This window comes from Phasianus colchicus, chromosome 12 (assembly GCF_987193195.1).
Source record: "Phasianus colchicus chromosome 12, bPhaCol1.hap1.1, whole genome shotgun sequence".
NCBI lineage: Eukaryota > Metazoa > Chordata > Aves > Galliformes > Phasianidae > Phasianus > Phasianus colchicus.
The window spans coordinates 3,636,714-3,658,026 of NC_143447.1; the positions used below are offsets into that span (position 1 = coordinate 3,636,714).

Consider the following 21,313-nt stretch of genomic DNA (forward strand, 5'->3'; position numbering starts at 1 on the left):
GAGCCACATCCAGCCTGGCCTTGAATGCCTCCAGAGATGGGGCATCCACAGCCTCCTTGGGCAACCTGTTCCAGTGCCTCACCACCCTCTGAGTGAAAAACTTCCTCCTAATATCCAACCTAAACCAGGTATGATAGATTTAAGCTTACAGAATGAATGTATTGCTCAATAGATTTGATGCGTAATAACAAGGTCTTCTAATAAAAAATGATTAGTCCAACACTTAAATGTATAAATCTACTGTTAGGGTATTTTGGAAACTATTTGGAAACTATTTTCTAGAAACTAATGATACCCTGGAATTTAACAAGGTACTTAATATATGTTTAACATTAAGCGTGATTGCACCCTCACAGGTAAGTGTTTGCTTTTATATCAGTATGTTAAATGCTAGAATGCTATTATTTTTAGAGTTAAGCTTTTCCTTACTCCTCTTTCTGGTTCAGGTGTTTGGTTACTAGTTCATCCTGCAGCCTGCTAAATGCCCAAGCAGCCTCAATGCATATTAGAATTGTTTCCATTCTTCTCTCATCACATTGTAATGGAGCTGATCTTCTACAAGAACATTTTAAAATTATTTGCTTTTTGCTGAATTTAATCTTTGTTATCTTTTATCTAAGGTGCCTTGTTGTTATTTCGAGTGGCATTTTTTCAGGAATTTTACACTTTTTCCAGGCTTTCCCCAAGCAACACCATTGATAAATTTTATAACATTTTAAAATCCATCATTGTTCTTGCATTTGCCATTTTCCTAGCTGAAATGCTCAGATGTTTTTGGGTGATTACATGAAAATAGCTCAGGTGATTATTTTTTTTCTCATGTACACACAGAGCATCTCCATTCTTAACCCATAGAGCTAGCTCTAGGAGGACACTGCTCATAGTATGGTTTGTAGGGAGAAAAACATTAATTCTGACCTCTGTTATCTGCATCGCTTCTCTCTGGAAGCTTACGTGTGATGCTAAGAAAATAAACATTGACATTGTTCAAACAGGCCAAATTCTTATTTTAAAATTTGAATGTAACATTTTGGCGTGTTATTTTTGCATAGAAATGGTGCTCTGGCTCCTGATAAGATGTTAGAAGGAATTTAGAACATTCTTTGCTCAGAGCCTTGCCAATAGTGGAGTTTGCAAAATGGAAAGAGAAGAGCTTGACCTTAAAACAGAAGAAGAGTCTAAGTGGTGACATATTCCACTGATTGAATGCTAGCAGTATGGGATCTGTTTATATAGAAGCAAAGAAATAATGCAGATCTAACTTTGAAGAGAAACTCTGGACTACTAATATAAAGATTTATTTCTTTTACCAAGTTATAAATAACCTTACATCAAACAAAAGCCTTTAACTGCTTGATGTATTCTGTGTAGTTACAAAGAATAGATGCACGGCGTTTCAGTTCCAGTTCAATAACGTTTAGTTGTTTGTACAAATTAGAATTGACTTTGATATAAATGATAAATAGAGAAGAAACATTAATAGTTCCCATACCAACAGTGCAGTTTTAAGATCCAAATGTTTACAGTGGCCGCGTCCAAGTTTGGAACAGAGGGTCACACTGGATTGTGGAAACACCAGCAGTGCCCCTCAGAGAGCTGTTAGCTCCTCGTCCACGTTGCTCTCAGAAAATTGCATCTGAACATGGAATTGGCTGCAGCAGAATGCCACAGTCAAGTGCAAGCACACGTGTTAGTGCTTTGCTTCATAAACCCCCGACATTTTATTGAGAAGGATCTATTTCTAGAAATGTAATTCAGCTTTCAGTTACAACGGCTGTATTTGTTACTCGGCAGCTACGGAATACACCTTTTCATGAGTAGTTTTTCTTTCCAAGAGCTGAGAAAGGTTTCAGTTCAGGAAGTTTTAAACTTCACGCAGTTGAGATTCAAGCACATTTTCCTGTTTGCAGTTCACACGTTGGTGTGATAATTCTGTCTCACTTTTAATTTGATGTAAGAACTACAACCTCTAGTACTTGGGCCAATTACTAAACAATGTCAGCAACCTCAGAGGAAATAATTGGATAGATGGGAAATGCTCCTGCAGATTTTAGGCGTGCTTTCTAGGTCAGCTGATGATGCCTTGCGGCTTTCCAAAGGTACTCAGTAAATAAAACCTGAAACCATCAGTAGAACTCAACAAAATTCCGCTCCAAAAATCACGCTTCCGCTCTCCAGTAATCCTGGGCTGACCTTGGATAGCACACAAGAGTGAAAAGATGATGTAAGGCTAAACCTTTTTTTTTTTTTTTTGGTTGGTTACTTGTAGTTAAATATCTGACAATATTTAGCATATTTGCCTGGAAGCATTAAAAACCATCCTAGGATCTTAATCTTTCAATCTCTGGAGAGCTGCTGGTGAATTTTTAATTCAGTTTCTCTTTTTTTCAAACACTTGACATCTGAAAAGTATGCTGTTACAAGCTGGAAACAGAAATTTGGATTGTCACCAAAAATACTTCTTCACGGGTTAAAAAAATGTAAATCTTCACAGGGCAATTTGATTGAACTGCTAGCTCTTGAAAAATGAGTTGTGTGTGTCTCAACTTACATCTCTAGGCTATTAGAGGTCTGAGGAGTATGTGGATCAGCAGTTTACCCTGATTTGGGTGATATTTGTTCAGTATTTTTACACGCAATCATTCTTTCAACTTTCTGAGTGACGTTTGAGATTTCTCAGTGAAAATTCTGATTGTTACCTGTAGGATGCTTATAAAATCAACTACCCTACCCAGGTGTGGTTCAAAGACTAGATGATTCTTTAATGTTCTTGTAAAATTAGCCATTGACTTGGTAAGGTTTGACTAATTTGACATGTACCTGCTGGTGCCTATCAATCAGCCAAGCAGAATCCTGTTAGCTAGGGAGATTTACAGCACAGCTTTGAACAGTGTTCGTACACACACAGGTAAGTGGCTGTGTCTTTTGCTCACAGTAAAAGGAATATAGGGAAAGATTGATTCAAATGCACGTTTTACGTGCTGTATGTGGTACACAGGATTGTGAGATGTTTGCTAAAACATCTTTCTGTTGGTAGCTGTCGTGCAAGTGTTGCCACAGTGTGTGTGAGCAGCTGTCTGCCTGTCCTTGTGAGCAAGGAAGGGAGCAGCAGAATTCAGATTCTCATTCTCTGGGATCTACAGAAAGTTCATTTGGGGTCTCTGGAGCTTCCGAGAAAAGGAAAGAGCTGCATATTCCTTCCACTACATGGAGAGAGTCAAATCTAAGTTATTTAGGCCCTCATGGTTTATTCGTTTGTCAGTCCTGTGAAGATCTGCTTTGCAAGGTGCCAGGAAGCAAGGGAAGGCTCGGAAGGCAAATGGTATCCTGGGCTCCATCAGAAGAGGGGTGGCCAGCAGGGACAGGGAGGTGATTGTTCCCCTCTACTCTGCTCTTGTGAGGCCCCATCTGCAGTACTGCGTCTTACATCAAATTAAAAGTGAGACAGAATTATCACAGTGTGGAGCCCCCAGTACAAGAAAGACTGGGAGCTGTTGGAGAGGGTCCAGAGGAGGGCCACGAAGATGATCAGGGGACTGGAGCACCTCCCCTATGAGGACAGGCTGAGGGAGCTGGGCTTGTTCAGCCTGGAGAAAAGAAGGCTGCGGGGTGACCTCATTGCAGCCTTTCAGTACCTAAAGGGAGCCTACAAAGAGGAGGGGAATCAACTCTTTGAAAGGGTAGATAACTGCAGGACAAGGGGAAATGGTTTGAAGTTGAGGGAGGGGAGATTTAGGTTGGATGTCAGGGGGAAGTTCTTTACAGAGAGAGTGGTGAGGTGCTGGAACAGCTGCCCAGAGAGGCTGTGGATGCCCCGTCCATCCCTGGAGGTGTTCAAGGCCAGGTTGGATGGGGCCCTGGGCAGCCTGGGCTGGCATTAAATGAGGTTGGTGGCCCTGCGTGTGGCAGGGGGTTGGAGATTCGTGATCCTTGAGGTCCCTTCCAACCCTGGCCATTCTGTGATTCTGTGGAAGACTGCTGGACCTGTTGTGGTGTGACACAGGGAAGGACAGTGGGATGCAGGATGGAATACCCTTGCAGCAGTCACCTCGGATGCATAGCCAGAAGCCTTATTTCAGTGGCAGGATAAACCTGATTTCCCAGCAGAATGATGAGTTCTCTTCACAACTTTATTGCGTCCCCAGTGCTACAAGGAGCTTTTAATTTTTTGATTGATTGTTCTTTTTTTATTGCTCAAGTGCTGTGTGGCATATTGCTGGCTTTTGTCACTGTAGCCTGTTTTGAAAGACTGACTTTTATTCTGCTTCAGACTTTCACAGCTAGAAGAATTGCAGCTAATGGGTAAGCAACATACTGCATAGTCAATATTGGTCCAAATAAACTTGAGAAAAAAGGTGGATTTCATTTAGAGACATTAGGAATCATTCTTTCCATGGATCAGGGCAGTCATTGTGCTTGAGGGGCAAATGGGAGCAGGGGCTGCCTGCTAGGGAAGGGGTGAGCACCTGCTAACACAGTTGGATGTTAGAGTGGTATACATTGTGCAGCCTTCCTGACAGTTTATGTAGTGGAGAAGCTGCTTGAGTACAGCCCAGTAGAGCATCTGAGATGTTCCAGCTCCTTTTCAGCAAGCTTCTACATGGAGAGCAAAGTGTGCTATTTAAGCAAAGCTCAGACAAAAACAGTAAGGTGGTATGAATACCTTAATTTCAGCAGGAGGCAACATTTGAAATAAAATACAGAAAACAACAACATGGAATTGCCTGCTCTGAGGATCAATTAAAAATACATAGCTTTTAGTAATTTGATAGACAGGTCTCAATTCAGGAAAAGAAAACAGCAAGCAAATATTAATGGGACCTCGGCACCTATCTGAAGTTAGGCAGGTGCTGAAATGCTTGGCTGTACAGAAATGCAGAGATTTAATTAGGATCTTGTTACGTCTGACAGGCACATCTGACTTTCAGGCTGGAGAGGGAGCATCAAGAAAAGCTAATTCTAGGATTCCAGCACGTGGCGTGAGCTCCTGTGCTGCCTTTCAGTAAGCAGTTTGTATCTCATATTGGAGCATTTTATGAGATGAGTATTGCAGGCCTGCAAAACTCCCTGGGATCATTCAGCAAGGAGACAGAAATCACTGTTTAAAATAAAAATAAAAATAAAAATAGAGAAGAGTCCTTTTCAACTGAAAAGAAGTTATAGGTGAGGCGTTCATTTGTTTTCTTTGTTGCTCATCTGCTAAGTCGAGTTCTGGACTTTCTGCTCTGTTGGAGGTTTGTATGTCTGCAGGTTTTTTTCCAGATAGGAGTTGTTTGATGACTTTTTTTTTTTCAGGGTACGTACTGTAGTGTATCAGGTTTAGTAGCTGCATTAGTACAGTGAGCTGAACTCATTAAATTGATTCCACATGTGATAAATACCAGATTAAAACAATGAACAGCTCTCAAATCGAACTTTCCTATCTTTAATGTCAATAACGTTGTAGTTAAAAAGTTGGGGGGGGGAAGGGGAACCAAAATGGTAATGTTGTGTGCATATTGCTTATTTGAGAAGAGAACTCTAATTACCTGTGATGCTTTTGGAGCGGGTAAGGGGGTGAAGTGTGAAATGAAAAAGAGCTCAGAACTGCTTGCCCTGTGCCTGCTCAGCAAGTCCAGGGGACAGCAACAAAGAAATGGGTTTCCATCCCATCACAAATACCAGTTGTAGCTGTTGGAGTAAAATTGTAAATGATTAAAAGTGCTTTTCTGATTGGAAGACTTACCGTAGAAAAACCTACAGCGAAATTATTATTATTAATAATATTTATTATAACAATAAATAAAGAACCCCAGCAGTAATCACCAAGAATGGTAGCCAGCAGTGAAGTGTAGCATCACCCAGATGCTTCGGTGGTGGGCTGCTAGATACTTTCCTCAAAAGAGCAGTGCTTAATTGTCACATATTTGTCTGCCTCTTAAAAATTCCTCCCGGCTTTAAGGTCATTAAGACGTTTCTACCAGTGTTTTGAAAGGTTTTCAGTGTATTTTAGGCTGGTGAACTGCAAAAACGCAAACGATTACTTTGTTGATCTTGTTTTTAAACTGAGCTGCATTATCGACTCAGTGTGTTCTTAAGGTATTGTTAAAAGTGCTTTGAAAACTTGTAAATCCCTGTAATTTATGTTCCTGTGGTCTCGACTGCTTCTTTCTGTCCTTCTGGTTTTAATTTGAACGCAGTCTTGTCTGGGTGTGTACCTGTAAAATTGTGTTTTTCCAAGTACAATTTACAGTCGTGACCCTAAGTTTTACAGTGCTCAGCCCTATAGGAGCTTCCTCCTATGCCGAAAAGCCAACTGTGGGTCAGACAGCTCTTTCATATTATAATTGTCTAATCGAGGTTCCTTGGAACAGATCCGACTCTGCCGTTTTGTAGTGTATCACAAAGGCTGTATAAGAATATCAAGCAAATGGGAAAGGTTCCTTTGCGAGAGACCAGTATAGCATTGCCTGATTTCTTCAGATGTACACAGTTGTAAACTTAGCCTGCTTCATGACAACAGTCCCATTTATCTAAACAATTCTCCTTTTAGAGTCAATGGCACTGATAGAAACTGAGATAAGAAATACAGATGGGAGGGTCTTTCAGCCTCTCCACTGAAACTCGTAGCTGTGCAGCTTACAATCACCTTTTCTTTTCAGTGCCTGAGAACGCATAGCAGACATCCACGATGAAACAGAGTCCTCTCTGGCTGCCAGAGAGCACTTGGGTAAAGGATGAGCGAGCTGCATGTGGGTTTTTACAGTCCTAGTGATCTCAGATCTTGCTCTTGACTTTTTTTCCTTTTTCTTTTTTTAATAAAGACGTGCTCACTGTGTTTAAATGGCTGCAGTTGGGAGAGTTGTTCTGCAGTTCTAACTCACAGCAGTCCCTTTGCTTTCGTTCTTTGTCTTAAGTGAAAGTATCGTAATCTTCAGATTAATCTGTTTCTTGTTTTTTTTTTAATTGTCTTTTTTGGTATTAGAAGCAAAAGCAGTTTTCAGCCTTGGTGTTCCTCTGCAGTAAATACAATCCTTGCACACTAAAACAGGAGTTATTTGGACTAAATGTTCTAAGACGTATTTTTAGTATTTACTAAGATGTTTTCTTCTCATCCGCGCTCATATTTTCAGCATGACTTCAGCACTCTGGTTGATCCACAGGAAGACCAGATAGAGCACGTGTCCTCATTCTCTTACGTTTGCCTTTCAGATCATCGTGCAGTCTGGCCGTCACCCCACCGTGCTGCAGAAGCTGTGCCAGTTGCCTTTCCAGTATTTCAGTGATCCTCGGTTGATCAAAGTGCTCTTCCCTTCGCTGATAGCTGCTTGTTACAACAACCCTCAGAACAAGCTCATTCTGGAGCAGGAGATGAGCTGTGTGCTCCTCGCCACGTTCATTCAGGTAGCAGCGCCGTGCGGCAGCGCTCGCAGGATGACTGCGGCCCTTTTTCTCGCCTTTGCTGTGTGCATGGAAATTATTTGCCTTACGTAAAGCAAGTAAACAGCACTGAAGTACTTGAAGATTCTCTGCAGCTCTTTTCAAACCACAGATTATGCCTGTACTTGAGATATCTTATAGCACTGAAAGGTTACCCGAGCAGTTCAGGTTCTCACTGTCGCGTGCAGAATCCTGCTTTCACTGAAGTTGTTGATGTGCCAGAAAGATGCAGTGTGGGTCATACTATTACAAGGCGATCCTTAAAATCCTTAACTTTTTTTTTAAGCTACTGCTTACGCAGCGTATCTGAAATCTGTATATTGATGTGTTTACATCTAAATGTATGGCTGTATACTGCACACAACAGATTTACAGAGAACAGAACGGCAGTGTATATATTTGATGCAGAAGGCACACAACATATGTTACTGGTCTAATCGTGCAGTCTTTACTTGTGACAGTAAGCCACTGAGGTCGTTACAAATACTGCTCTGAATAAGGTTTTACAGCAGCTTTGTTCCCTTTGTGCCAATCTATACGCTGTGCTGTGCTTACCAAGCGTGTTTCATGTTTTCTATATATTTTACTGCCTGTTTTTAAATAAGCAAATGCTGTTTTCATCAGCACTATCACAAAATAACATGCCTTGATCACATAGAAGTTCCTGTTGTTGGTACAGAAACGGTCCTGCAGCTCTTCCCTATTGCTTTACAGCCAGTCCTGAGGCAGGCTGCACCAATTGAGGGGAAAGGACGCGAGAACTAAATATTTACTGCAAGTTTCAGCGTAACTCCTGAGTTACTGAGCTTCTGAGCACGACTGCTTTTCATTCTTTGAACGCTCAAATAGTAGCAGCTTAAGGAAGAAAGAAAACTTTTGAGCTTAGCAGAATTTGCCGTGGAGCTTCTGTTGAAATACGAAGCTATAATTCATGCTGCACCTTGACTTTTTTCATATGGACACATTTTAATATGGGAGCTACAGATACCACTGTAGAAGCTGCGGTGGCAAAAAGTACCTTCATCAGTATGAGAAAACACAGCAGGCTGGATTTGTGTTCCAGTTTAAAAATATAGAGAATGGTAGGGAAGAGTCCCCCATCAAATAATTAGCTTTATTTACCTTGATTCCTTTTCTCTAATATAAACTGTGGCATTTAAATCTACGCTAGCTGCAGCAAAACATATTTGCAAGGGTCGGTGTTGTTAGTTTCACTTCCAATTAGAGCTGTATTTCTGTCTCAGATGCCAAGTCCTCATATTGTTCTTTCAGGCTTTTAGAAGAAGTGTTGCATTAATATATAGATCTGTGTGTGTGTGTGTGATCTTACTGCCGTGTCACTGCTCACCTCCCCACTACTTCACTCTTACACCCCTTTGAAAATCAAACCCCAAATGTTGAACACGCGTAGAGAGCGAATCCACAGAGGAGCACTCAGATAGCTGTGCACACAGCAGAGCCCTGCCCCTCTGCTTCGGTTTCAACCCGCTGCTTTTTTGTCAGGCAAATCCCTCACTCCCTTCCGTGGAAGTTTTGGTAAAGTCTGCAAAATATTTCCCTGGGACCAGAAAATGAGATTCTTCCTGTGCCAGGGAATGCAAAAAGAAGCCCTGTTTATGTAAGAGTTTGGTGGTGTGTACAAATATAACACTTAAATATAGTGTGTTAAATGTGTGCAGCATCAATCAAAGGAAAATGATTGCTGGATTTTACAACTATCAGCGTTGCACCTCCCTGCCAGCAGATCTGTTGCCATCCTCTGAAGGTTGCATCATCCTTTCTCTTACTTCTTGTCTCTGGATGCGCTGGAACAATTGTAAAAAAAAAAAATATTCAGAAATAGCCACTATCTGTTAAATTGTGTCTCATGTCAAACAACCCCAGCCCTGCTTAGGGAGTGCAGGAACAAAAGGCGGTGCTCAGAGCGCTCGGTACTGGAGCAGCCTGAGGGAGCAGGGCTTGCTGTGCTCTCTGGAGCTGATCACGGCCTTGGGAGAACTTTGCCTGCTCTCAGGGAATGGAGATTTCGAGCTGCAGGGTGGAATTGGGTCGGTCAGCAACGGAGTGAGAGCATATTTGGAATTCACAGCCTAAATCCAAAACGCGTTGGAAAGAAATACGGCCGTAGTCACTGTCTCAAATTGAAAATAGTGAGAATAATTATTTCTGAGGAAGGTAATAAAACTGCTATTTCTCTGTTGTAAATTAAAAATATATGTATTTTTAAATTGTGTAAAATCCGCTCTGAGCTGTAGAATTGAAGTGCTGGCAGCGTTCTGTTACAACGCGCAGCAAACAAAGCGCTTTGTTAACATGCAGATTTCATAAAGCAGTCGTTTTCTTGGCCGACTTTAAAGACTTTACAAAATGGTTTTAATTCCTCAAATGCGAGATCTGAAAATCTGATGCTCTTTTTCTTTCCCATAGGATTTTGCACAGAGCTCAGGCCAAATGGATAATCTGTTATCTCAGCAGAGGGGTATGTCTCCATTGAATGTAACGGAGTACAACTGGGTAACAAAATGTGTACATACTGTGTTTTGCTGCGATTTGGATATTTTTTGAATCTGCATCACCATAAAAAGGAATACAGTAAACTGCAAAATGATTTTCCACTCTTGGGAGAGGCTCTCTAGCTTAAAATCTGACCCGAAAATATGTGACTTCCAGTCTTTGCTCACGGTATCAGGAATCTGGGCTGTTAATCTTTATTAAACGCTACGTGGTCTTCTGTCTTAAAACGTGATACTGTATGTGCACGTATTTAATTAGCTGTCACAAAGGCTGCTTTCAAAAGTCTTAGGTTACAGCGGCCGTGCAGCCATCCCAACCCACCCGAGGAGCCAGAAATCAGTAAAATACTGCCCTGTAATTATTCCACAAAGTTTTTCAGTCTGCAGAAGAGTTGCATTATTTTCTCACTTGTAAATATTGCATAAAACACAGCTAACCCACCTATGCTGGCCGGTTGGGAGGCGCTCAGCTAAGGCAGCTCTTTGCTCGTTAAACAGATGGGAAATTGCAGTATGCTGGTGGGAAAATCATCTGGAGTCACCCACGTTTTGCATGAAGTGCATCTCCTGTTTTTCCCTTATAGTGGGCAGAGTTTCACCACTGCACTGCTGGGGTGGTGTTGGCAGGGGAGGAATGGTTGTAGCTCTAAGTCATAAGCTTTTTTAAAAATACATCGCAAAATAAAGGTAGGTATGGTGTGATTTTTATTGTCAGCATTCTCCCTTCCAGTCTGAGGCAGCCTCGTGCAATGTCTGCAAAACAAACTTTCCAGAATTAATGTGTTTGCATGAGAATCTGCTTGAGAAACAGCTAAAGTCCAAGCAGGGAACTGCTTTTTATTTTCATTATTCAAATGGAATGAGCTTTTAAACAAAGATGACTACGTGGTGACATGAGAGTGTGATTTCTTAAACATTCCCCAGATGCAAAAAGCAGAGATAATAATAGCAGCATAGGCAGGATTATTTTTATCTATTTTGTCATGCCAGTGTGAAGGGCAGCATCCCCCCAAAATGCAAAGGGGAGCAAAAACACTGCTTATAAACAGGAGGGGAACGGCTGTTTGTGAGGGTGGATAGTGATAGGACGAGGGGGAATGGTTTTAAACTGAGACAGGGGAGGTTCAGGTTGGATATTAGGAGGAAGTTCTTCACCCAGAGGGTGGTGAGGCAGTGGAACAGGTTGCCCAAGGAGGCTGTGGATGCCCCATCCCTGCAGGCATTCAAGGCCAGGCTGGATGTGGCTCTGGGCAGCCTGGTCTGCTGGTTGGCAACCTGCACATAGCAGGGGGTTGGAACCAGATGAACATTGGGATCTTTTTCAACCCAGGCCATTCCATGATTAAAAGAGAACTTGGGAGTTCTCCACTGCTCGGTGCGGGGTTGGGCCTCGCAAACCTTGGCACGTGTGTGCAGCCTGCTGTCCTCATGGGAAAGCTGTGGGTCTGGGGGCTGAGGAGCAGCTGCTGAGGAGGATGCAGGGCAGGATGGGCGCACGCACCGAACGCCGTGGGCTCAGAGCCCTGCGCTCACCTCCCTGCGTGGCGTGAGGACCGGGGAGGGGTGAGGACGTGACTTGGCCGGAGTTGGCCGCCTGTTCATTATTCTTGTTTTATTGCCATCATTCTGAAGAGGGAATAACCGGGTAATTTTACCTTCTGTCTCCCACAGAGAAGCGGTTCTGCGCTCAGGACTCCCTCGAGCTGCCCAACCGCTTCCCCCGGCAGTGCTGGGAGGAGGCCCGGCAGTTCTTCCTGCGGCGCTGACGGCCGCGCCGACACACCGCCACCGCTGCTGTACATACGTGGAATTTGCACTATTTATATCCCCAGCAATGTAGATACTTTCAAGTCCTGTTTTGTAATTTTGATAATTGGAGTTGATTTCAGTCGTGTGTCCCAACGTCCCGGATCCTTCCTACGGTGCGGTGTGCAGGCATTGGAGCTGCGGAGAGGAGACTGCAAGCAGAAATGCCTTCTGTACATCTGTAATAAAGTAACTTATTCTGGCTGTGGTGTGCTGGGCTCTGAATTGCTGTGAGCAAAGGCTCTGGGGGGGGGGGGGGGGGGGAACCGGGGTCAGAACGGGCCGTGGGGAACCTTCGGTTGTAGTTGAGTGGCGACTCGTGGCGGCGTAACGCGGATTTTGTAAACCACGCACATTTTCAACGTTTCGATAAGACTTTAATAACGCTCCTTTCAACCTTGTGCTGTTCTCTTAACGGGGTAAAATCTCCACGAACCGCAATTAAAGCCTGTGAAGCAGCCGCCGTCTCCTCGAGCTTTCTTCCACGCGCTGCCCGCCCCGAGCCGCCCTGGTGCCCGCTGTGCGCTCAGCGGCCCGGCCCGGGGCTGACGGCGTTCGGCCGCCCCGATTTTCCGTCCGGTCTGCGGGCAGCCGAAGCTCCCCGCTGGTCACTCCGAGCCCCGCTGTTAAGCGAGGATCCCTCCCACCCGCCCCGGGCCGGCGGCCCTACCGCAGCCCCCCTCTTCCCCTCGCAACCCGGGCCGCCCCGTGAGCCCGACGGCCCCGCAGCGGCCGTCCCCGCGCGGCCGGAGCTCCGCACCGCACCGCCCCACCGCACCGCGGCGGCTCCGGGAACGCGAAAGGTCGGGGCCGCGGAGGGCCGGCCGGGCTGAGAGAGGGGAGGGAGAGGCGGGGAGCCGGAGCGTGCGGGAGGAGGAAGGACGGCGAGGAGCCGCTACCGGCGAGAACGGAACGTAGTGTGCGAAGGGGAGCCCCGCGGCAAAGCCCCGCATCGCGGCAGGTGCGGGCCGGCCCCGGGCGCTGCCCGAAAGGGAAAGCCGCGCTCCGCCTCCCGGCTATAAATAAACGGGCTGCGGTCGGAGCCGATTAGCGGTGCGGGTGGCGATGCCGCAGAGCCGCGCTGCGGGCTGAGCCCGCCCCGCCCGGAGCTCCGTTCCGTTGCAATATCTTTCCTTCCTTTTCGTTTTCCTCTTTTTTTGTTTTGTTTTGTTCGTTTGTTTTTATTAAGTCCAAAATATTTAATCCCACTATTCAACCGCTGACTCTGACAATAAATAGCAATAACTTACTTTTGTTCGTTTAAAGGCTCAAACAATCCGTCCTCCGTCCGTCGCTAACGCCGGCAGCTCTGTCCCGCCGCACCGCCCCGTCTCCGCTCCGCGGCGCTGCGGGAGGCACCGGCGTGAGGCGGCCCCGACGGCCGCGGGGTTCCGTCCTCCGTTCGCTTCGATTCGAGTTTTCGTTTCTGTTCCAGGCCAGGAAGAAGCGCCGGCGCCGCGCCGGGCAATCCGCTTTCATCGGGAAAAAGAAACATCGAAATCCGCAGCGCCGAACCTCCGCGCAACGAAATAAGCGGGGCGGGGGCTCTCCTCTCTCTTTCTCTCTCCGTTTCGGTGAAGGCAGCGAGAATCCCGGCTCTTTTCGGCCGTCGGCAAGGTACGTTCGGTTTGGTTTTAAATAGGGATAATTAAAAGACAAAGGCGCTCGTCCGGCGCGCTGGGCGCGGCGCGGGGCCGGGTGTCTCATGCAGGGAGCGCGGCATGCGGAGGTCCCGCGGCGGCGGGGGCCGGGCGGCCTCACGTCTCGGCCGGGCTGGGCACCATGCTGTTCGGGGTGTCGGGGAGCTGGGAGGACAGCGAGGTCACGTCGCTGCCGGAGGACGTGCCCAAAGAGCCGGACTCGGAGAACGAGACCTGGGGGAGCAGCGGCGATGAGCCCCGCGGCGGCCCGCCCGTCCCCGCCCCGCACCGCTCCCCGCCGCGCCCGGGGCTCACCAGCTGCTGGAAGGCGGCGGGCGGCTCCAGGTCGCTCTGCAGCGCGAAGTCGCTGAGCGCCTTCCAGGGCGGCTGGTAGGTCTGCACCTCCACCGCGCTGCCCTGCACGGCGCTCTCGTGCCGGACGGGGCTGCCGGCCACCAGCGGCGTCCCGGTGAGGCCCTGCAGGCTCTGCGGGCACGCGGCGCTTCAGCGCGGCGCCCCGACTCCCCCCCTCCCCCTCGGTCCCCTCCCGACCCCCCGCTCGGCCGCTCACCGTCTTGTCGTTGTGCTGCTGCTGCTGGAGCTGCTTCATGAGGATGGACTTCTTCTTGTCCTTGCAGCGCTTGTTCTGGAACCAGACGCGGATGACGCGCGGGCTGAGCCCCGTCATCTCCACCAGCTGCTCCTTCATCAGGGCGTCGGGTCTCGGGTTGGCGGCGTAGCAGGTCCGCAGCGTGTGCAGCTGCTTCTCGTTCAGCACCGTCCGCACGCGGGTGGTCTTCTCGGCCGCTTTGTGCGACTGCGGCCGCGGGCCGGGCGGCCGTCCGGGCACCGGCTCTGCGCGGCGGAGAGAGGGAAGGAGGGAGGGAAGGAGGGCGCGCATCGTCAGCGCCGCCGCCGACGGCCGCCCGCGGCTCTCAGCCCGTCCGCCAGCCCCGAGGAGCGGCAGCGGAGCTGCGTGCCGGTACCTGCGAGGTGCGCGGGCGGCGGCGCGGGGCTGCGGGGCCCGCGGGCGGCGGTGCCGTCGGGGGGCGGCCCGTGGTCGGCGCGGCAGAGCAGGTCGCGCTCCCGGAGGCAGAACTGATCCCCGGGCAGCAGCTGGCGGCCGCAGGCGGCGCAGCGGAAGCACTCCAGGTGATAGACGTGGTCGCGGGCGCGCATCACCAGGTCGCTGCTGCTGAACGCCGCCCGGCACTGCGCGCACTTGATGCCGAAGAGCCTGCGGGGCGGCGGCGCGCCGTCAGCGCCCGGGGAGCGCGGGGCCGCGAGGGGCTCCGAGCTCGGTTCGGGTTCGTTTCGTTTCGTTTTAGAACGAGCGGGTCACCTGCCGTAGTCCCGCTTGCAGTAGGCCTTGCCGTCCCGCAGGAAGCACGTGCAGGTCTCGTCCAGCGGCTGCCCGCACTCGGCGCACTTGAGGCAGGCGACGTGCCACTCCAGGTCCGGAGACACCCGCAGCAGAAACGGGTCCTGGATGCGGCCCCCGCAGCCCGCGCACAGCGCCAGCCCCGGCCGTCCTGCGGGACCCGCGGCGTCAGCGGGCGGCGGGGGGAGGCTGCGGGGCTTTGTTCTTTTGGAGGTTTGGGGTTTGGGTTGTGTGGGTTTTTTGGGTGTTTTTTTTTTTTTAAACAAAAATTGAAAGAAAGAGAGAAATACGGACGGGAACGGGGAAAGAAAGAAAAGAACCACGACGGGAGAGAAAATAGCGGTGGGAATTCCGAGGAGAAAGTTGACTGGGGGAAATCGTAGGAAATCAACCCAGAAAAAGATAGAAAAGTGGAATCTCGGAAGTGGAAATAAACGCAGAAACGCAAAAAGACCAATACAGAACGAGAGGGAGGCGGAAAGAAAGAACGAATAGAAAAGAACTAACGACGGAACGACAGAAAGAGAAAGAAGCGCAAAGGGAAAAAAAAAAAAACGGAAAGAGAGAACGAAGGCAGGAAAGCGGACAAACGAAAACGGAAAGGGACATCGGGCAGACAGAGAGAAAGAACCCCAAACAAAAACGGAAGAACAGAAAGAGAAAGAAAGAAAGGAAAACGGAAAGAGAAACAAAAAAAGAAAACCGAAACGCGGAAAGAGAAAGAGGGAACGAAAGAACGACGCGAGAAGGAAGGACGGAGCGGGCGCGGGGAGCGCGGCGGCGGCGCGGCCGGAGGGGCAGCGGGGAGACGCCGCAAAGCCGTGGCGCCCAGCCCGCAGCCGCCCGCGGGGCCCTTCCCGGCGCTGTCAGCGAGACGCCCGCCCGACGGCACCGCGGCGCCCCGCGGCCCTCCCGCCCCGGCACTTACTCTTAGCGGGCTCCCCCATGGCGCTCGGGAGCGGCCGCGGCAGGAGGATGTCCACCATGCGGGCGGCCCCGTGCGCACCGGCGGCGATGCGCGATGCGGGACGCGGCGCCGCCGCTCCACCACTACCCGCGCCGCGCGGGGCGGGGGCCGCGCCCGCCCCCCCGGGCCCGCCCCGCCGGGCAGCGCCGTGATGTCAGCGCGCACCGGCCGCGGGGGAGGTGGAATGGAGGGGGGGGTGGGGGCGGCGCTGACCTCACCGCGCGGCCCCCGGAGGCGATTGGCGGCCGCGGGGAGGGCGGGCGCGGATTGGCCGCGCCGAACAATGGGCGCGCGGCGGGGCGCGGAGCGGCGCGGATCTCCCCGGAGCTCCGCCGGGCACCGGCATCGCGAACCCGTCACGGAGCGCGGAGGGCGCGGCGGCGGCGGCCCCGGGGGACGGGCGGTGGCGTCGCGTTCCCCGCGTGCCCCGTTTCCCTCTTTCCCGCACTATTCCCCGTCCTCGCTGTCGCCGTGAATTTAATTCTCTCTTCTTCGCGCTCCACTTCGCCGCCCGCCTCCCGTCCCCGTTTTCGTTGCCGCCGCTCCAGGTTTCGCTGCGGGGCGATGCTGTCGGGAGCCGGACACCGGCGGCCGCCCCGACGTTCGCGTTCGCGGCCGTCGGCCCCGTCGGGGCGGCCGTTCCCGACAGCGGCCGCCCGGGATCAGCGGGAACAGCCGCGCGTTGCGGCGGCTCCGTGCACCTGATCCCGCCGTGCTCCGGCAGAGAAACCTCCCGCGTTTCTTTTTTTTTTTTCCTCCGTTCTACTCATCCCCCCTCCCCCAGTCTCCACGGGCTCTCTGTGCATTAGCGGAGCAATAAGCAGAGCACTCCAGCGGCCTCTGACTCGGTTTTAAATTCCCGCAGACTTTACGGCACGGCGGCAGGAGCGGCTCCTTGAGAACCCCGGCACGGCGGAATCGCTGCCGCCCCGGGGGCTCCGCGCCCGCCCGCCCCGCCGTGCCGTCGTCTCCCCATCGCTCCGTGCGTTGCGGGCCGTGTGACGGGCGCGGGTCCACCTGCGCGGGTGCGGAAGGATGCGGCTCGGAGAGGCCAGGCTGCGGAGCGAGCAGATGGGTTCTCCGACCTGAGAGCGACTCTGTGGGTCCGGCACCCCTCGGCTGTGGCACCGCAGAGGAGCGGGAGAGGAGGACTCGGCTAACCGAGGCCGTCTGTTTGACCCGCACCCCCCGCTTCGAGATGCTGAAAGCGGCCGCGTCGTGCGTTTGTGCGGGAGTTGCGGGGGGAAGAGCAGCGGTGTTTGAGGTCATCCTCCAGCCGGGGGATTTGGGCATCCCTGCCCGCCTCCAGCAGCGATCCGCCGGTGCTCGCGCATCCCCCGGCCGCATGGCAGCGGCACCGTGGGGTTCGCAGCTGATTGCTGCCCGTCACCGGGGTGCTGAGCAGAGCCGGGTGGTGCGGAGGGCTCTGACGGCGAGCTGCCGGCTTTTCACTGCGGCATTCCCCGAGGGGCAGGTGTCGGGGGCCGGAGTGAGTCAGTATCTGCGTGTTATTGGCAAAATGCAGACATGAAATGTCGGGGTTATAGGAGAACGAGGCGCATGTAAGGATACGGCGGCTCTGCAGGCACGGTGCGTGTTGCATCGCTCCTTTCCCCACTCGAGGGCAAGGTTCTCTATGCTCACCCAAACCTCCCACCGTCTGGAGAGCAGGAGAGGTTACAGCAGGGCCAGCCCAGCGCCCCTGCCCTGCCAGGCTCACCTGTGCCAGCGTGCACCAGGCAGAGCCCAGGAGGGGCTGTGGTCAGGCAGGCGGGGTTTGGGCAGGGAGCAGGTAGGGGCAGCGCGCTGGAAAACCCCGAGAATTCAATTGCCGCGGAAACACCAAAACACCAAAAGCCCCGGACCTCCTGCAGAGGTGTGCAGCGAGTGCAGGTAACGCCAAGAGGCACAAAAGCAGCACCTCACGGCCCCGAACAGGGGCTGATGGCTTGGAAAACAGGTTGGCTGGCATTGCTGGGGAGCCGTGAGTGGAAGCCCGATGCCCTCCCTCGGGATGACGCTCCCTGCTGCCCCCGGTTCCCCTCTGCAGCTCTGGGGGCAGCTGGGGCCGGCCGTCGTGCGGGGGGTTGGCATCACAGCTGCTCTCTGTATAACAGCTCTCCGGGTTGTGCTGCCACATACAAACACGAGTTGCCTCTAGAAAGGGGAAACGGTGACAATTTTGTTGTTTGCAGCAGATTGCAAAGGCAGTGAATGGCGATTCTTTCCGAGCCAGCCGTGGATTAAGTCCATTATAAAATTAAAACAGATGGAACGCAATTTCACTTACATTACAAAAAAGGACAGGAACCATCTGCAGTAAGATTTAGCATTGCAGAGCTATTGTTATCATGTTACCATTAAAACCTTTGAAGAAGGGTTTTCTTTTCTTTCGGAAACTTGTCCGCATGAAACAAATGTTTTCTTTATCCATCTCCCTAGGATTATGATATTTTATTTAAAAACACGACGTCTCTCAGCCCTGGCTTTGGCTCTGGCAGGATACGCTGAAGCAAAGGTGCTAAAACTTCAGCATTGAACTCTTTGGGTCTTCGGTGGGGAGGACGTGCCAAAATATTCCCTGGGCTTTCTTCCTTTAAAAACATTTCCTCGGGTTTGGGGACAATGTCTGATACTGAAAATAGATAATTAATGAGATAATGGGATACTGCATGTCACCTCCTGTCCGATGGGATTATCTGATGGCTAATTATGGACAGATTGTGATTAATGTGATTATGGATTGGTTATTAATCTGATTCTGGATTGATCTAGTTATGTTTTAGTCTGCTCCAAATGGTTAATTGGATCTGAGATAATAGAAATGCAGCTTGCACCAGATTTTGCCACATCAGTTGATGAAGTATCTTTTGATCTGGGTGGGTTGCGAACAATAAATTATTTACAGCTGTTGAGAAAATGACTCTTCCTTAGAATGTAGCCATTCATTTTATTTTCGAGGGCCTTTGAAAACAAAATCAATATCCTTTTCAAAAGGAGATGTTGACAAAAGAAAGGCACGTACATAACTCACAAACAAATGTGACGAAATTAAACAGCGGTTAACCCGGTGGCCCAATGTCTGGTGATGCATTTGAATTGCTATGTGGAGCTTTGGGCTCAATTCTTCTGAGACCAGCAGGGGTTGGGAGCATTGCAGGGGAAGAGGGCCCAGCTCTGCAGAAAGTGGTATTGCACAAGAGCCGCTGCCAGCCCTGCTATTGATTAAGAATCAGCCGTGGTAGAATGGCAAAGGGAGTCCTTGCCACCCCGTCCCCTCTGGCTAAGAGGGATGCAGAAAAAGCTCGTGGGCTCATCCCACCACCTCGTCTGACTCCCTTTGCACCAGGCCCTGCACTCGGCCTGGTGTTATTCTTCCTCCCCTCACACTGAGCCCATTGATTTCTGGGCGACCTCAGAGATGCGTCTGGTCTGGATGCAGCCTGCCAGCATGGGAGAGGCTGCCCAGATCCCTGCGAGGCCGTCCTGCTGCCTCCCTACTTTCACTGAAGTGCAAATTGAGTTCACATTTTTGGGATCTTGTGCCATTTTCCGCCGGGTGAAGGGCGGTGGCTGTGATGTGGGAGTTGAGAAATGGGGCTGAGAGGAGCGTTGGCACCAGGTGGGATGGGCAGCAGGTCGCTCACAGAGGTGCCCGCAGTCAAGCAGGTCTCAAAGCTCTGAGAGCAGGTTTATTGAGGCTGGATTGAAGGAAAAGAAAGGAAAAGCAACTTTCCTTTTTCTATGCTGCCATTCCCCCAGGTGCTGCTGCAGGAGTGCTGTGCTGCTGCCAGCACCCCGTCCAGGTTCCTCCCCAGCAGCACGACGGGCAGAGAAAGCAGCTCCTGCTTAAAAAATAATGCCATACAGCCCAACGGTGCATTTTACACACATCTGCCATTAGCAAGGAGGTGAGGCAGGAGGAGGGATGCAGGGCATCACAGTGGGCACTGTGCAGGGTGGAGAGGAGTGCTATGCAGGGGACCCCTCCCTCCCTCCCTCCATCTATCCATCCATCCATGCAGGATGGTGCAGCAGGAGCTGCCTGCTCTGAGAGCCCACCCTATGTTCTGTAGGTGCCTGTATACATCCCTCCTTGCCTGTCCTTGGCAGGAGGGCTGTCTCTTGCTCACTCACTGACTCGCACTTGGGGAGCACTGCCAGCTTGCAGGCTTATCACCGCGCCCTTGTTACCTGCTCAGCACCTGGAAATGGTTAGTGAGAGGTGGCAGAGAAGGGGAAACACCTGTCAGCAGTGGCTTTGCAGGGATGGATGGTTGCTGGGGTGTTGCTGATGGAATGCTCCTCCCTGCACCCTGTGTTGGAGGTAAGGCTGGTGGTGCTGTGCTCACCTGAGGGCTCACGGAGGGACTTGTAAGACAAAGTGCTGGTGGCAGATGTGGGTGGGTGGCTGTAAGGTGATCTGGGCAGAGCACTAAGCTACACCTGTGCTGAGGTTTTACCCCAAAGGAACCCAAGAATGTCAGGCTTGTGTCTGTGGCAGGTGGGTGGGGAGCAGTGCCATCCCATGCCAATGGCCCCACCTTTATGGGGAAGGGCTTTGCAGCACTCAGGCACAGAGTATTTCAGCAGCAGAGCTCTCCCAACACAGGTTGTCACCCTGTCTCCCACCCCCCACAGGCACCTGCCTGGCCTTGGGCTGCAGATCCTGCACTCTGAGCCCTAAGCAGGTTGCAGTTGCTTTAACCTTATTGGATTTTGACAGATTAGGAGGCGAATCCTTTCGTGTGGTGGAGAAGCCTCCCAAATGAAGCTCTTCTAATTTACCTGAGTCAGCTCTGCCTGGTGGTGGTGGGAGGAGTAAGCTGAGGATGACCCCTGCCAGAGGGGACCATCATAGCAGTAATAAAAATAAGAATAATAATAAATTCCTCCCCTTCACTAAATCCCATAGCTGTGAGGCTGTATTAGCTGGATCCCATATGTTTTAATTAGGAATTATGTATTTGAAGGGAACCAAAATCCGATTCTGATGGAGATGTGGCAACACTTTTGTGATGGCTCTTGTTCCACGTTCCTTCTGTCAGAGGCCCCAGGGCAGGGACACCTTTGCAAGCCTTTTGTTCTAAGTTAGAACAACTGCATTATTATAGAACAACTACTATACTAACTCCCACCCCGAGAGTGTGAAAAAATGTAATTCCCTTTCAAATACAGAAATTGGGTCAGCAGATACTAATGAAATAATCCTGGATAACAATGCACTATAAATGGATCTGCTTCCACTAATTAAGGGCTCATTTTTCTTTCCAAATAGAGTCATATCCTCTGCCCAGTGGCAGGATGATGAGTCTGGTGCTGGCAGCACCTACCTGTTGCAGTTTTAGTATTTTTATTGTTGTCGTGCTGGAGGTGGGAAGGCCAAATTAATAATAATAATAAAAAAAAGAGCTTTTTTTTTTTTTTTTTTTGCCACCGTTCAGCTAATATGGATCGTGCTGATATAATCCCCAGCTGATTACAGTTATAAGCTCCTCCAACAGTGGCCATACGTGATAAAGACTTCCTTTGTGCTTCAGGGAATAATCCGCATCAAGCCAGGTTCAATAAAGATTACACACATCTG

General features: G+C 50.4%; 2 protein-coding genes across 5 annotated transcripts in view; one reads left to right on the forward strand and one right to left on the reverse strand.

Annotated features, from left to right (window-relative positions):
* The window catches only part of SCAPER (S-phase cyclin A associated protein in the ER), a 144,117-nt gene extending 132,175 nt beyond the window's left edge, over positions 1–11,942 (forward strand). For all 4 annotated transcript variants that reach the window (XM_090148678.1, XM_031616350.2, XM_031616351.2 and 1 more), the window contains 3 exons: positions 7,192–7,383; positions 9,847–9,898; positions 11,604–11,942. In XM_090148678.1, coding sequence (XP_090004804.1) covers positions 7,192–7,383; positions 9,847–9,898; positions 11,604–11,698 — 339 coding nt within the window. In that variant the 3' untranslated portion in view covers positions 11,699–11,942. The remainder of the gene's footprint in view (positions 1–7,191; positions 7,384–9,846; positions 9,899–11,603) is intronic.
* A 47-nt stretch (positions 11,943–11,989) lies between these two features.
* On the reverse strand, positions 11,990–15,833 carry ISL2 (ISL LIM homeobox 2). The gene is made up of 6 exons (XM_031616353.2): positions 15,688–15,833; positions 14,721–14,910; positions 14,365–14,615; positions 13,950–14,233; positions 13,694–13,864; positions 11,990–13,612 (listed from the first exon to the last, which is right to left on the reverse strand). The coding sequence occupies exons 1-6, from the start codon at positions 15,743–15,745 to the stop codon at positions 13,496–13,498; spliced, it is 1,071 nt and encodes a 356-aa protein (XP_031472213.1). The 5' UTR covers positions 15,746–15,833; the 3' UTR covers positions 11,990–13,495.
* Positions 15,834–21,313: the final 5,480 nt, after the last annotated feature.

Coding starts and splice junctions, on each gene's coding strand:
- ISL2 (XM_031616353.2), bottom strand. CDS start 15,745: ATGGTGGACATCCTCCTGCCGCGGCCGCTCCCGAGCGCCATGGGGGAG. Junction 14,234..14,364: donor GCCGCCCGCGCACCTCGCAG/GTACCGGCACGC, acceptor TCCGCCGCGCAG/AGCCGGTGCCCGGACGGCCG. Junction 13,865..13,949: donor AGCAGCACAACGACAAGACG/GTGAGCGGCCGA, acceptor GCGTGCCCGCAG/AGCCTGCAGGGCCTCACCGG.